At 36.0% G+C, this 17660-nt stretch overlaps 1 protein-coding gene across 2 annotated transcripts in view; it reads right to left on the bottom strand.

Moving 5' to 3' along the window:
* Window positions 1–5587: 5587 nt before the first annotated feature.
* The window catches only part of LOC106088330 (semaphorin-2A), a 411928-nt gene continuing 399855 nt past the window's right edge, over window positions 5588–17660 (bottom strand). For both annotated transcript variants that reach the window (XM_059370110.1, XM_059370111.1), the window contains 3 exons: window positions 12995–13147; window positions 12798–12906; window positions 5588–7364 (listed from right to left, as the gene is read on the bottom strand). In XM_059370110.1, coding sequence (XP_059226093.1) covers window positions 7296–7364; window positions 12798–12906; window positions 12995–13147 — 331 coding nt within the window. In that variant the 3' untranslated portion in view covers window positions 5588–7295. The remainder of the gene's footprint in view (window positions 7365–12797; window positions 12907–12994; window positions 13148–17660) is intronic.

A 17660-nucleotide genomic window follows, 5' to 3' on the forward strand; every position in this document is an offset into this window, starting at 1 on the left:
CCCATAAAGTACAATATAAATATTCTTGATCTTTTCGACACTCAAAGTCGATCCAGCCATGTCCGTCAGTCCGTCTATCGAAATCACGATTGCGATCGATTTATTTATTTTGTAAAAAATTTTTTGGCAGAATTCGTGGTGTTGGATTCCCAAGATGCGGTCCGGCCGAACTTAGCACACTTCTACTTGTTAATAATTAGAGCTCACAACAACCCGATTTCTAACTTAGGTGTTTGTCCATAGAATCATGGGCGGATTAATATCCGCACCATCTTTTCAACCTAACTAAAGACCTACTAACCGCCATTCTATGACGGTTGGTATAAAAACTTTCCTTAGTATTCTACACAAATTCCCCTTAAGAAAAACGCAACATTGTTAAAGTACAATCTTCTTTTTATTTAAAACTTATCGATTTCTTACAGTTAAGTGTGAATTTAAAAAAAAAGGAAGAATACATTTTTGTTTGTTAATAAACATTACATTAGCCAATACATAAATGCTTTTGTTGATATCGTCTTCATTGTTTAATGATTGAAAGTGAGTGATTTTATCAGATTGTTTGTTTGTTTGTTTTTTTACAATATTAAGTAGCAAGAACAAAACTTATATTTAAATATACAATACATAAAGAGAAGAATACAAATACATCAATAAAATTCATAAAACAAGTCTTGAGAAGATGATTTTCAGATGAAAATAAATGCATAGATGCCCATTAGATGTTAAACATTTGGTGTTGTTGAAGAAAAAAGAATCATTTAAATATTAAAATGATGAAGCAGGGATTCCTTAAGTGATATGGATGATATGAAATGAAATGAATATTTTGTTTTGTAATATAAATATGGTATACGGGTTTATTTATAAAGATTAATATACTTTAAAATTACAATGATGTGTAGATATCCTTCAACTAATTATGAATGCCAGATTGGAATTTTTATATGGGTTTTCATTGTAAACTTTCAGCATCTCTTTTTTTCTGGTTTCAGTTTTTGCCCTAATTTAGTTTAGCCATAACGAATATTATTTTCTGTGTGTGTTTTTTTAATAGTTTAATAGTTTTATTTGAACAAATCACATTGCTTAATATCTTTTTGTGAGGTATACCTCGGACCAAAACTTTTTTTTCATTTTTAAGTGATTAAATACTTTGTCAAATGTAATATTTTCTTTAAGAGTTACTAGTTATGTTGTGGTAAATTTGCATGTCTTTTGTGGGCCTAGACATTTTCAGCAATGTTTTATTTTTGTTTATAATATTTTGCAGTGTTTTCCTTGTGCAAATTAAAACAATTCATTTGGAACATACTTTGTGGGAGCCAATCCATGCAAATAACAAAAAATATATCATATTGATCTTCTACTACTCAATTTTAGACATATATTGTCAAAGATCAAAGAAGGGATGAACTGAAAATCGCATAGGTTATGTGAGTTTTGATTATAATAAGAAGAATAGTTATTTCTTTCTTTTGCAGTATATTCTAATTATTCAAAAGGTGGTCTTGTTTGCCTATTTCAACTGCATTGCCCACTCGTTGAACCCTGTAACACTAAAGGGGTTAATAATCGGCACCTCGACATTTTCCAGGAAGCTGAACCATGTGATGTAAAACAAATTTTCGAGTTGAGTATACAGTATTGAAAATAGTGGCAAGAAACTCAATTGAGTGCATCTTCTATGATTCTCCTTCTTCTTCAAAAACAAGCTCAAAATCGCATAACTAATAACTGAAAATACAAAAAAAAAAATCAACGTGAGTTTAAAAGTGCTGTAACTTCCTCAGTTTTACGTACTTCAAAATGAGAACACCATTGAATTCGTGAAGAAAATCTCTTTCCGTAGTGGTGCTGGATGAAACAAAACTGTAAAGGTTTCTATGAAAAACATGGCAAATACCAATTTTGTTCGGCCCATATAAAATCAAAGTCTTTTTCCAGCCCTAAAACCCTGTAACTCATTCAATTTTTCGAATTTCGAAAAAGTTTAAGCATTCCTCAGTTTGAAATTCGCAGATAATTCGTAAAGTAAACAAAATTACTTGAAATTTTACATTTTATTTTTTTTGCATTTTTTTAGCAAAGGCTAACCCCTTACGAAAATTTTAAATTTTTTGATGCAAAAAAATTTTTGAAGTTGAGTATACAGTTTTGAAGATAGTGGCAAAAAATTCGGATTAGTGAAACTCCTATGATGTTTCTTCAAAAAACAAGCTCAAAATCGCACATTTAATATCCGAAAAATTGCAAAAAAAAATCAGGGTTGAATTGAAATTGCTATAACTTCCACATTTTTACAAACTTCAACATTCTGAGGACACCGTTGGATTCGTGAAGAAAATCTCTTTTTGTAGTGCTGCTGAATAAAGCAACATTGTAAGGTTTTCTATGAAAAATATCTCAAAAATCAACTTTTTTGGGCCATAAAAATTCAAAGTCGTTTTTCAGGCCAAAAACCCTGTAACTCCTTAATTTTTTCGAATTTTGGAAAATTGTAAGCATTCCGCACTTCGAAATTCCAAGACGTTTCGTTAAGTAAACAGAATTATTAAAAATTTCACATTTTATTTTTTTGGCATTTTTTTAGCAAAGGCTAACCCCTTATGAAAATTTTCAATTTTTTGATGCAAAAAAATTTTTGAAGTTGAGTATACAGTTTTGAAGACAAAGGCAAAAAAATCGGTTTTGTGCAATTTCAATGATTTTTCTTCAAAAACAAGATCAAAAACGTACATTTAATATCCGAAAAATGGCAAAAAAATCAGGGTTGAATTGAAATTGCTGTAACTTCCACAGTTTTACGAACTTCCAAATTCTGAGGACACCGTTGGATTCGAGAAGAAAAAATGTTTCCGAAGTGGTGCTGGATAAAGCAATACTGTAAATTGTTCTATCAAAAATATTGCAAGAACCAATTTTTTTTTGGGCCATGAAAATTCAAAGTCGTTTTCCAGGCCAAAACCCCTGTAACTCCTTAATTTTTTTGAGTTTTGGAAAATTTTAAGCATTCCGCAGTTCGAAATTCCAAGACGTTTCGTTAAATAAACAGAATTACTTAAAATTTCGCATTTTATTTTTTTCGAATTTTTTTAGCAAAGGCTAACCCCTTATGAAAATTTTCAATTTTTTGATGCAAAAAAATTTTTGGAGTTGAGTAAACATTATTGAAGATAGTGGCAAAAAATTCGGTTTAGTGCAACTCCTATGATTTTTCTTCAAAAAACAAGCTCAAAATCGAACAATTTATATCCACAAATGGTTAAAAAAATCAGGGTCGAATTGAAATTGCTGTAACTTCCACAGTTTTACGAACTTCAAAATTCTGGGGACATCGTTGGATTTGCGAAGAAAACCTCTTACTGCCGAGCTGCTGGTTTAAACCACATTTTAAAGTTATGTAAGAAAAATATAGCAAAAATCAACTTTTCTGGGCCATAAAAATTTAAAGTCGTTTTCAAGGCTTAAAACTCTACAACGTCTTCATTTTTTCAAATTTCGAAAAATTTTAAGCATTGCATAGTTTGAAATTCGAAGACAATTCGTACAATGAACAGAATTACTTAAAATTTCACATTTTATGAAAATTTTCAATTTTTTGATGCAAAAAAAATTTTCGAATTTGGTATACATTATTGAAGATAGTGGCAAAAAATCGGTTTAGTGCAACTCCTATGTTTTTTCTTCAAAAAACAAGCTCAAAATCGCTTAACTGATATCCGAAAAATGTTAAAAAATTAGCGTAGGTTTGAAATTGATGTAATTTCCCTAGTTTTGCGAACTTTAAAACTAAACTTCCAAAATGAAGGCACCATTCGATTCGTGAAGAAACCCTTTTTCTGCTGAACTGCTGGTTTAAGCAATGTAATGTTTTCTATATAAAAAAATCGCAAAAATCAACTTTTTTTGTCAATAAAAACGCAAAGTCGTTTTCCCTGTAACTCCTTCATTTTTTCGAATTTCGACAAATTTTAAGCATTGCGCAGTTTGAAATTCAAAGACAATTCGTACAATAAACAGAATTACTTAAAATTTCACATTTTATTTTTTTCGAATTTTTTTAGCAAAAATTTTCAATTTTTGATGCAAAAAAAATTTTTCGAGTTTGGTATACAATATTGAAGTTAGTGGTAAAAAATTCGGTTTAGTGCAACTCCCATGAATTTTCTTCAAAAAATAAACTCAAAAACAGATAATTGATATGTGAAAAATGCTAAAAAACAACCAACGTGAGTTTGCAATGCTCCAACATCCTTATTTTTTTGTAACTTCACAATTTTTCGGACACCATTGGATTCTTGAAGAAAAACTCTTTCCATTGTGGTGCTGGATTGTGCAATACTGTAAAGTTTTCTTTGACAAATATCGCAAAAATCAACTTTTCTGGGCCATAAAAATTCAAAGACGTTTTTCAGACCTAAAACCCTGTAACTCCTCCATTTTCGAATTTCGGAAAATTTTAAGCATTCCGCTGTTTGAAATTCCAAGATAATTCGTAAAGTAAACAGAATTACCAAAAAATTCACATTTTATTTTTTTTTTGCATTTTATTTTATCAAAGGCTAACCCCTTATGAAAATTTTAAATTTTTTGATGCGAAAAAATTTTTCGAGTTTGGTATACATTATTGAAGATTATGGTAAAAAATTCTGTTAAGTGCAACTCCTATGACTTTTCTTCAAAAAACAAGCTCAAAATCGCACAATTGATATCCAAAAATGGTCAAAAAAAATCTGGGTTGACTTGAAATTGCTGTAACTTCCTCAGTTTTACGAACTTCGTAATTCTGAGGACACCGTTGGATTTGTGAAGAAAATCTCTTTCCGTGGTGGTGATAGATGAAACAATACTGTAAAGGTTTCTAAGAAATGTATCGCAAAAACCAATTTTTTTGGGTCATAAAAATTCAAAGTCGTTTTCCAACCATGAAACCCCGTAACTCCTTAATTTTTTCGAATTTCGGAAAATTTTAAGCATTTCGCAGTTTGTAATTCCAATACGATTCGTAATGTAAACAGAATTACTTCAAATTTAACATTTTATTTTTTTTTGGCATTTTTTATCAAAGGCTAACCCCTCATGAAAATTTTCAATTTTTGATGCAAAAAAATTTTTCGAGTTTGATATACAATATTGAAGTTAGTGGTAAAAAATTCGGTTTAGTGCAACTCCCATGATTTTTCTTCAAAAAATAAACTCAAAAACGGATAACTGATATGTGAAAAATGCTAAAAAAAAACAACCAACGTGAGTTTGCAATGCTCCAACGTCCTTAGTTTTTTGAACTCACAATTTTTCGCACACCATTGGATTCGTGAAGAAAATCTCTTTCCATTGTGGTGCTGGATAGAGCAATACTGTAAAGTTTTCTATGAAAAATATCGCAAAAATCAACTTTTCTGGGCCATAAAAATTCAAAGACGTTTTTCAGACCTAAAACCCTGTAACTCCTTCATTTTTTCGAATTTCGGAAGATTTTAAGCATTCAGCTGTTTGAAATTCGAAGACAATTCGTAAAATTAACAGAATGACCAAAAAATTCACATTTTATTTTTTTTGTATTTTTTTATCAAAGGCTAACCCCTTATGAAAATTTTAAATTTTTTTATGCGAACAAATTTTTCGAGTTTAGTATACATTATTGAAGATTATGGTAAAAAATTCGGTTAAGTGCAACTCCTATGACTTTTCTTCAAAAAACAAGTTCAAAATCGCACAATTGATATCCAAAAATGGTAAAAAAAAATCTGGGTTAACTTGAAATTGCTGTAACCTCCTCAGTTTTACGAACTTGAAAATTCTGCCGGAGTAACAAAGGCTGATATTTGTGTTACCATTTTCCGAAGAAATCATGAATTAAGAAAATGGGACCAGAAATGAAGATTTTGATGACCGAACATTTTTTTCTGCCTAGAGGCTTCCGGAACACCTAGCGCCTTTAAAATTAGCACTTGATCTCGATGGCACCTCAGCATTAAGCATTTCAAAGAGTTTTCTCTATCCCTTCTCAGTGGCGTATTTTTGTTAGGTTCCTGTTTGACAGTTTCGCTGTTCCAGTACTACAAAAATCCTCTGGGCTGCATTTATCCTGGGCATGCTACATGGACTTTTGTATAAGATTGAAAATTTAAAGAATGCACCCGCATGTAACTAAACAATTGACAAAATTAACTTCAGGTAGTTGGTGGAAATGCAAAAACCAATGAAATGTAAAATTTCGATAAAAATATTTTCGTTGTGGACGATGTGCTTGTTATTAGCTGTTATGTTATGCTAGGCTGTTATTAGTTTATTTCACTTCAATGATTTTTGCATGGAATTTTATTTGGTTTGTTATTGTTTTTTCGAGTATATAAATTGACTATGACTATGGCCACAAATGCTTGTCATTTCATTTGCATGCGAAATTTGTTTTGAAAATCGAATAGTCAAAATTAAAACAATTCAAAGTCATTGGCCATGCTGTGTGGTTGGTTGGTCTGGTTTGGTTTGGTTTGGTTGGTTGATAGGCTGATAGTTGCGGTTGATTTGAATTTTCAATAAAATTGTTGCAAATGGCTAATTAGTCCACAAAAATAAGCTATTGTTTTGTCTATATGGGCTTGTGGGGAATAGTTTTGATGCATTTACTATGTATGTGTGTGTTTCGTAATTTTAGATTTTATTTATTTTCTTTTCCTTTTTGTTGTTTTATTTTATTTTATTTTAATAAACTTACTTAAATGTCTCTCTCTATATAATAAATGCCACGTTTATTGTGATCGTATTGCTATTGCTATTGTATGCATATGTGTGTGTGTGTGTGTATCATCGTATCGTTTAGTTGACATGTATTCGTATCTATGTATGCATGTGTTTTTGTAGTAGATTGCATAAATTGTTGCAAGTATTTCTAAATATGCGGGAACTTTTGTTGAATTTGCCTTTTGATATTTTCTTTCTGTCATTTGTTTTTTCTATTTTGAATTAATTTAAGTTTTTTTTTTGTTTTATTTATTTTTGTTAAAATTTAATTTAAATTTAGTTTCTTTTACGTCATTTCTTTTTTTGTTAAAGTTAAATATGTATATTGCTATTGCTTTGCATTTGTAATGTAAGAGTATCTATGTATGTATGTTTTTTTGTTTGTATATGTATGTATTTGTGTGTTTGTATGGGTATGTAGAGTGAAAGGTTTAGTTAGTTGTTTGCTTCTCGATTGATTTCTGTCAATGAATTTTGTTGGTTTTTTTTTATTATTTTTAGAACAGTTTAATGGACGTTAATGGGTTAGCGTTGAGTCCTTCTTGATATCAGACTATATTTTTGCGGAATACTTCATTTGGATGCTGTTGACTGAAATTTTGGCGAGTTGAACATTGCTGAAAGAAAAAAAAAAAAGAAAAATTATGAAAATACTTATTGAAGCAAAGTTGGTGGATAATGTAAATCAGTTCTTAACAAGTAAAAGCGTGCTAAGTTCGGCCGGGCCGAATCTTATATATCCTCCATGGATCGCATTTGTCGAGTTCTATGCGCGGTATCTCTTTTTAGGCAAACAAAGAATATTCAATGAGAACTGTTATGCTATTGTAGCTATATCAAGTTATAGTTCGATTCGGACCATAAATGAATGCTGAACATTGTGGAAGTCATTGTGTAATATTTCAGTTCATTCGGATAAGAATTGCGCCTTGTAGGGGCTCAAGAAGCAAAATCGGGAAATAGGTTTATATGGGAGCGGCATCAAACTAATGATCGATTCCGACCATATTAGACACGTATTAAAGAACACGAGAGAAACCTTTGTGCAAAATTTCAGCCAAATCGTATAATAAGTGCGACCTCTAGAGGCTCAAGAAGTCAAGATCCCAGATCGGTTTATATGGCAGCTATATCAGGTTATGAACCGATTTGAACCTTATTTGACACAGTTGTTGCAAGTGAGAATAAAATAAGTCACGCAAAATTTCAGCCAAATCGGATAGGAATTGCGCCCTCTAGAGGCTTAAAAAGTCAAGACCCAATATCGGTTTATATGGCAGCTATATCAAAACATGGACCAATTTGAACCATTCTCAGCGCATTTGTTGGAAATGATCCCAAAAAACTACGTGCAAAATTTCAGTTAAATCGAACGAGAATTGCGCCCTCTAGAGGCGCAAAAAGTCAAGACCCAAGATCGGTTTATATGGCAGCTATATCAAAACATGGACCGATTTGAAACATACTTGACACAGTTGTTGGATGTCATAAAAAAACAGGTCGTGCAAAATTTCATCCAAATCGGATAAGAATTGCGCCCTCTAGAGGCTTAAGAAGTCAAGACCCCAGATCGGTTTATATGGCAGCTATATCAAAACATTAACTGATTTGATCCATACTTGGCACAGTTGTTGGATGTCATAAGAAAACACGTCGTGCAAAATTTCATTCAAATCGGATAAGAATTGCGCCCTCTAGAGGCTCAAGAATTCAAGACCCAAGATCGGTTTATATGACAGCTATATCAGGTTATAGACCGATATAGCAGACCGAACCATACTTGGCACAGTTGTTGGATATCATAACAAAACACGTCGTGCAAAATTTCATTCCAATCGGATAAGAATTGCGCCCTCTAGAGGCTTAAGAAGTCAAGACCCAAGATCGGTTTATATGGCAGCTATATCAAAACATGGACCTATTTGAAACACACTTGGCACAGTTGTTGGATATCATAATAAAACACGTCGTGCAAAATTTCATTCAAATCGGATGAGAATCGCGCCCTCTAGAGGCTCAAGAAGTTAAGTCCTCAGATCTGTTTATATGACAGCTATATCAGGTTATGAACCGAATTGAACCATATTTGGCACAGTTGTTGAATATCATAACAAAACACGTCGTGCAAAATTTCATCCAAATCGGATAAGAATTGCGCACTTTAGAGGCTTAAGAAGTCAAGACCCAAGAGCAGTTTATATGGCAGCTATGTCAAAACATGGACCAATTTGGTCCATTTACAATCCCAACCGACCTACAATAATAAAAAGTAAAATTGCTATATTTGCCCATGAACACTCCACTAAGGAATAGAGGCAAACTTCTCACATATCAATGAGTGCAGTCCGCTTCAAGTTTAAGCTCAATGATAAGGGGCCTTCTTTTTATAGCCGAGTCCTAACGGCGCGCCGCAGTGCGACACCTCTTTGGAGAGAAGTTTTACATGGCATAGTACCTCACAAATGTTGCCAGCATTAGGAGGGGAAAACCACTGATGAACATTTTCTGATTTCCTGATGGTCTTGCCAGGATTCGAACACAGGCGTTCAGCGTCATAGGTGGACATGCTAACCTCTGCGCTAAGGTGGCCTCCAACAATTAAAAAGTATTTAGGAAAAATGTCAAGCAGTTAGCTTTACTCCTTCGAAAATTAGCTTGCTTTCGACCGGCAGACGGACGGACGGACGGACACGGCTAGATCGACTTAAAATGTCATGACTATCAAGATTACTTTATGGGGTCTTGAACGCATATTTCGAGGAAAGAATGACGTAATTAGTATACCCCCATCCTATGGTGGAGGGTATACAAATAGAGATATTGAGCTGAAACTTTTCGCAGATTATAGACCCATCCGCTAATTTAGGGTCTTACGCCTATAAAAGCCACCTTTATTATCCCATTTCGTTGAAATTTAAGACAGTGAGTTATGTTAGGCTCTTCCACATCTTTCTGCAATTTGGTCCAGATCGGTCCAGATTTTGATATAGCTGCCATATAGACCGGCCTCTCGATTTAAGGTCGTGGGCCCATAAAAGGTGCATTTATTATCCGATTTTGTCAAAATTTTAGGTAGTGAGTTGCGTTAGGGCTTTCGAAGTCCTTTTTCAATTTGGCCTATATCGGTCCAGATTTGGATATAGCTGCCATATAAACCGATCTATCAATTTAAGGTTTTTGGCCCATAAAAGGTGCGCTTTCGACGAAATTTGGGACAGTAAGTAATGTTAGGGCTTTCGATGTTCTTTTTCAAGTTGGCCCACATCGGTCCTGATTTGGATATAGCTGCCATATAGACCGATCTCTCGATTAAAGGTTTTGGCCCCATAAAAGGCGCATTTATTGACCGATTTCGCCGAAATTTGAGACAGTGTGTTGTGTTAGGGCTTTCGATGGCCTGTTTCAATTTGGCCCAGATCGGTCCAGACTTGGATATAACTGCCATATAGATGGAAATCTCGATTTAAGGGTTTCATTCAGATGAATTTTTGTCGAATTTCGCTGAAATGTGGGGCAGTGAGATGTGTTAGGCCTATCGACATTACTCTTCAATTTGGCCAAGATCGGTTCAGATTTGGACATAGCTGCCATATAGACCGATATCTCGATTTAAAGTTTTGGACGCCCATAAAAGGTGCATTTATTGTCCGATTTCGACGAAATTTGGGACAATGAGTTGTACTAGGGCCTTCAACATTCTTCTTCAATTTGGTCCATATCCGCCTAGATTTGGATATAGCTGCCATATAAACCGATCTCTCGATTTAAGCTTTTGGGCCCATAAAGGCGCATTTGTTGTCCGATTGTGCCGAAATTTGGAACAGTGAGTTGTGTTAGGCCTTTCAACATTATTTTTCAACTTGGCTCAGATCGGTCCAGATTTGGATATAGCTGCTGTATAGACCTATCTCTCGATTTAAGGTCTTGGCCCATAAAAGGCGCATTTATTGTCCGATTTCGCTGAAATTTAAAGCAGTGACTTATGTTAGGCTTACGACATCGGTGTCGTTAATGGTTCAGATCGGTCTATATTTGGATAAAGCTACCAAAAAGACCAATATTTTGTTCTACAAAATTGAACAATGACTTGTACTAGTATTAGACCACTCTTTGTCTGTTGCGAATTTAGTCCAAATCGGACCATATTTTTATATAGCTGCTATGGGGCATAGGAATGCATTTTTCATTGGATTATGACGAAAGGTCGTTTACATATATACCCGAGCTGGTGGGTTTTCAAAGTTCGACCCGGCCGAAGTTAATGCCTTTTTATATGTTTAAGGTTAGGTTAGTTTAGATTAGGTAAGGTTGATAGGAGGGTGCGGATATTATTCCTCACCTTGCCACTATGAGCATACACCTAACCCAATAATCGGCTTGTTTACATATATACCCGAGCTGATGTGTATCCAAAGTTCGACCCGGCCTATCTTAATGCCTTTTCACTTGTTTTAGTGTAGGTTAGTTAAGATTAGGTATGGTTGATAGAAGGGAGTTGCCACTATGGGCATACACCTAAGCCAGTAATCGGCTTGTTGTGCGCTCTTTATGCTTAAAAGTAAGCTTAAAAATCTTAGTCTGGAATTCCGTGCTAATAACAAAATCCTTATTTGCTCTCCATGCCAGGCACCTTAGCCGTTTAATTTCTAGTATTGTGTGCCCATATTAGTCCGGTATCTGTTACCAAGCAGGAAAATGGTATAGAAAATGCTCCAACTTTGTTCACAAATTAACATGGACAGATAAGGCAGACTGACGTGCATAGCTAAATCGAACCAGAAAGTGATTCTGAGTCGATCAGTTTACTTATCAATAAGTCTAGCTAGCTGACACCTGGGTGTTACAAGAAAAATGCTGTAAGTTATAATACCCTGTACCACAGTAGTAGTGAATGATATAAAAATGGCAACCCTTCGAGATATGGCCTAGTTTAATCAATTTGAATTAATTATTTTTGAAGTTAGAAGACCACACCTGAAAGTAAACAGTAGTTGATTGCCTGTCTACGTTATTTCTAGTTTAGCGAATCTTTTTAATTATCCTCGGAAAATTCATACATAATTCAATGGTCACTAAATGAAAAACAGGGCTAAAAGTAACAATCGCGATAAGGTGTGAAGCCAAGCTACATGATGTTTTCGTCCCACACTTTCCTCTCGTCAATGACACTTAATCATACACTTTTCCTTTTAAATGGCTAATAAATTAAATACGCCTATTAGTGGAACATTCAGATTGATTGGTTAGTATTGATTTGTTGTGGTAGCATAGTTTGCCACAGGAAAACCACAAAGTAATCGCTTCTATGGGAACGAAAATGATTAAGTGGGTGATATCTACTAACCTAGTGTAAACATAGTTTTCGCAAAGCCTATAGAATATGTTGAAAGTTTGTAGCTATGTTACCATTGCCTTCGAAGAAGGTAACTAGACCAGTAGTGAAGAATAAAAATCAACATAGAACTACGTTTAGAGTCAATGTAGGCATTTGCGTCCATCTACATGGCTGGTCATGTATCCAAATCATATTTATAACATTACTGAGTCATTTTAGGGTAAATCTTTGATTTGTGGTGGAAGTTCTAAAATTCATAATTGCAACGTTCGACATGAATTTTTGAAGAACAGGGGCAAACTTCTCAAATATCAATGAGTGCTGTCCGATTGAACTTTAAGCTCAGAATAAGAATTTTGATAATTATTTTCAACGATTAGTAGACATTGCTCTTTTTATGAAATGGCAGAGTATACTGAACACTTTTCACATTCACAGATGACATTTGAGCACATTTATCGACTAGAGCTGCCATCCCGATAAACTTTATTCATGAAAAAAAATCACCTTTCTCTTGAAAACCACAGTTGGTGCAGGGTTTTACCTAGTCGACTTCTTCCTCATTTTCTCTTATCTTACACTCTATGGAGTTAACTTGTATGCTAAATATTTCATATACAACCACTAACATGGTTCAAAGTGAGTGACATGATTTAACAACAAGTTAATTTTTGCAATGAAAATTGTTTACAACTAAATCCAATATAAAACTTACCGCCTGTTTCTTTTCCCAGGATTTCATAGCTGTCTTATATTTTTCAAATTCATGACACCAATCCGAATAGATTTTCTGATAGTCATTACTTTTGTTGGGTGGTGTGCATCTGAAATGAAGGAAAATTACAGGTATAAATTTGAAGCATTCACTTGGACTCTGAGCAAGTCTCTTTTTGTCCATCCAAACACACTCACCTATGGGCATCAACGGTTATATTGTAGCTGCACAGCAATGAACCACCCAAATGGCAATCATAACGTCCACCATCGGCCTCGTTCACAGAGACTACAACTAATCCCCGTTCTGTGGTTTCGATATACTTTGTAGGATTGTATTTGATTTCATAGCTGAAAGGGCAAATAAAGGGAAAATAGGAATTTCGATATTTTTAAAAATTTATTTTAATAAATAGGATTTAAGTGTCCAGCAATAACAGTCGCAAATTAAAATGTACAACATTCTTAAAAAAATGACAAAAAAAGTCTTGTCCCGTAAATCGTCACCTGAAATATGTTAAGTTTGCCCGGGCCGAACTATAGATATCCACCACCGCGGGTATATATGTAAACCACCTTTCGTCATAAAGTATGCCCCCATAACAGCTTTATCGAAACATGGTCCGATTTGGACCAAATTTGTCACGGATATTGAGTGGTCTAATAAGTACAAGTCATTGTTCAATTTGGTAGAACAAAATATTGGTCTATTTGGTAGCCATTCCAAATATTGACCGATCTAAACCATATTCGGCAAGGATGTCGAAAAGCCTAATATAAGTCACTGTGTCAAATATCAGCGAAATTGGATCATAAGTGTGCCTTTTATGGGGCCTTAAGACTTTAAATCGAGAGATCGACCTATACGACAGCTATATCGAAATTTTAACCGATCTGGGCCAAATTGAAGAGGTTTATCGAAGAGGTTAACACAACTCCCTGTCCCAAATTTCGGCGACATCGGACAATAAAAGAGCCTTTTATGGGCCCAAAAGCTTAAATCGAGCAATCGGTCTATATGGCAGCTATATCAAAATCTGAACCGATCTGAGCAGAATTGCAGAAGGTTGTCGAAGAGCTTAACGCAACTCACTGTCCCAAATTTCGACGAAATCGGACAATACATGCGCCTTAAATCGAAAGATAGGTCTATACGTAAATGTAGTTTTTATGGGCCTAAGACCCTAAATCGGGGGATCGGTCTATATGGCAGCTATATCCAAATCTAGACCGATAACGGCCAAGTTGACGAAGGTTGTCGAAGGGCCTAACAAAACTCACTGTCTTAAGTTTCATCAAAAGCGAATAATAAATGTGGTTTTTATGGGCCTGAGACCTAATATCGGCCGATCGGTCTATATGGGGGCTATATCAAGATATAGTCCGATCTAGCCCATCTTCGAACTTAACCTGCTTATGGACAAATAAAAAAGAACCTGTGCAAAATTTCAGTTCAATATCTCTATTTTTAAAGACTGTAGCGTGATTTCAACAGACAGACGGACGGACATGTCTAGATCGTCTTAGATTTTTACACTGATTCAGGATATACATACTTTATAGGGTCGGAAATGGATATTTCGATGTGTTGCAAATGGAATGACAAAATGAATATACTCCCATCCTTCGGTGGTGGGTTTAAAAAAGTAAAAGTAATTTACACTTTCAGTAATACTTTACACTTCAGTACTTTATACTTCACCTTTACTTTACACTTTCAGTAATAGCCTCGTCACGAGCCGGATCTGCCCATATGGGGAGACCGACCGTTTCACAATTCCACAGTGCTCATCGCCCTTAACTCGAACTATGTCGCCCCGAAAGCCTTCGGGTTAACCAATTTTATAGATGGCAGTCCTATGGTTTTCACTGGCAAAACGTCTGCGCTTCATTCCACTTACTCCGCTGTATCCCGGCTCCCAAACGATGCGTATCGTTCCATTCTCAGAGAAGGAGATAATCTCCAAGACTGTTCGTGACCTTACCGTTTTAGTTGTTATTGCCCTGATGGCCAGATTACTGTCGACACCACCTCACGCATTCAGTGATCGCTCGGACCTCGGCCTGCAGGACCCTATTATGGTCACACATTCGAAAATAGATATCAATCACCGGTTTCTTCCGTCAATCCAATACTTTCCCTGTGGTAGAATTATCTTGCACTAGACCACAAGTGTCATCTCAGGTGTCCGATAGGAACATGGTATCACCTGCTACTCTACTGATTTTCCCATTGCCTTAAGTCTCATAGCCGCAGTGGCTGCCTGACGCTTAATCTGTTTGTCTATGGGTCGGATATCTTGAGTAGTCTCCAGTGCCCTAGTGGCGTGGTCCTGATCGCTCCGCCAATGCCAAGACAATATGTTTTCTGAACCTTTTGTATTATCCTTACGTTGCACTTTTCCTCCATCGCAGTCCACCAAACAACTGAGGCGTAAGTAAGTATCGGTCTTACCATGCTCCAGTAGAGGCATTACTTTTAGAAGTTATAAAAAATACCATGTTTTACATGTCAGAGAAATCGCGTAATAATTGCGCCCTCTAGAGGAAGATCGGTTGAAATATGCGCCTGATATGGGCTTAAGACCCTAAATAGCCAGATGGGTCTATAAAGCAACTATATACAAATATGACCCGATCTTTACCATATTCTTTTTGGATGTCGATCGGGCTAATTAAACTGCATGTTCTAAATTTCCAGATCTTATTGGCATAAGGTTTGTGATGGACATTCGGTCTATATGACAGCATTTTCAGCAGAATTAGACAATAAAAGCGGCTGTTATGGACTTAAGGCCTCAATTCGACCGATCGGTCTATATGGCAACTAAATCTTAATATGAAGAACTGTACTGGATTTCTTGGCTTGGATTTTGAAAGGCTTAGTGCAACTCGCTGTTTCAAATTTCATTGAAATCGGGTAATAAATGCTCCTGCTATGGGCTTAAGAACCTGAATAGGTAGATCGGACTATATGACAGCTATATGCTCCTGCTATATGACAGCTATATTGTAATAAAGTGGATTCAAAACCTTAACCTGGGTATGGAAAAAATATAGTTCTGTGCCAAATTTTACCCAATACTTTGATTGTTGTAGGTTTTGGCGTGATTACAACAGAAGGATACACATACTGACGGCACACGGATATGGTTAAATCGTCTTAGAATTTTACTATGATCATCGTGACAAAAAAGAATTTTGGGATGGTGGGGGGTAAGATCTCCATGTCATCGTCTTACACTTTAGGATTAACAAAGGCTATACTGTACTATAGATTTCACTCCATCTTGGGGAACTCCCTCTACGGGGCTTCGATTTCTTCTTGCTTTAGATCATACATGAGTGGATGGATACCACATAAATAAATCGCAAACCTATGTTTTAGGTCTGGCTAAAGGGATGTGTTTACAGTATGTTGTCGAAACCAATCGCCGTGGGCGAGATAGCGTAACTTCGTTCACGGTTGTTGTTGTAGCCACACATATGGGCGCTTATCTTCTCGCCTTTTCTAAATAAATTGACCGTTGAACAACCTGGCTCATCTGAATGCGTGCTAAAACTCTATATCATCTGCCGGAGTTTTAGCACGCATTCATCGATCTATGCATTTTACGAAATACATGGTGATGCTTACTGGCAAGGGTAGGAAAACAGGGTGCTCAATAAAATGATGAACAGTGGGATTGAATCGAAAAAAAAAACTAATAAAAAATCTGCCGTTTGAGAACGGGTAGAGATAACTATCCACGATTTCAAAAAGAAAACATCCCCGAGATTAGAAGAGATATGTAGACCTTAAGGGAAATTTTGGGTTGGGATCTTTGTCTCCTGATGGAAATGGTTCGCGTGAGAACTGAGGTGGCAGCCCATCGCAGTTCGAAGAGCGGTATTCTGATAGATCTGAATATTATTCCACTGCGTGTCACATAGCTAACAAGACAGCACTACATATGGCTGCACAACTTACCACAGACCGGCCAATTGCTTTGTTCATCGTCGTCGTAGCTACATTTTCATGTGGAGGTGGCGATCTTCGTCAAGCTCTTGTATGCTCGTTCCGGTCCAAAGGACCGATCGCCGCGGGAACAGGGTGGCCATTGGTTATTTAAATTGCCAATAACTCGCCTTGTCATAGCGAGCATTATAAACACTCAGTATTTGTGCAAGAGCCGGTGCCGCTCGGCCTCTCACTGAGACTCTCCGCTCGATACCTCTGATTTTCTGCAACTGTCGTTGCAGCTACACCGTGTGGAGCGTTCCACTATCCGCAACCTGTGGACGCCAAGCTCGGACCTAAGCGTTTTTTCATTTTTCAACAGACATGAACACCACACAGATCATTGTCGGCACCCCAAGTGCTGCCAGCAAGTGACTTGAGGACCTTGTTTCTATTTCTGACCTTATCGCAAATTGATGTGGCAAGTCGGGAGAATGTATAAGTCAAATGTGACCCGAAATATTCTGGAACACTGGATGCTCGGAATCGTTACTCCATCGACTTTCACATTCAGCTCGTTATTTACCTCACGCGTATTTGCAGTGAACAATGTGGCTGACGATTTTGTGGCAGATATCTTCAAATCTTTCGCAGCGATATAAGTGGCAAGATAGTTTTTGTAGATGTAGATGTCAACAGTGGATGTAATGACTTCCTTTTGCACCAAGTCGAGGAAATATGATGGTTCAACCACCAATTAGAAATAATTGCAAGCCGCTGAAAACCTCAGATCGCTTGGGCTGGAAACGCTTACATTACCCTAAGGTTAATATCTCTACAAACAAATATTCTGGTATTCTCGCCGGTATTTTGAATCCTGGTGTTCAGCGTCAAAGGCGGTTATGCTAGATAAGCTACGGTGGC

Source organism: Stomoxys calcitrans, chromosome 5, assembly GCF_963082655.1.
Source record: "Stomoxys calcitrans chromosome 5, idStoCalc2.1, whole genome shotgun sequence".
In the NCBI taxonomy this organism is placed as follows: domain Eukaryota; kingdom Metazoa; phylum Arthropoda; class Insecta; order Diptera; family Muscidae; genus Stomoxys; species Stomoxys calcitrans.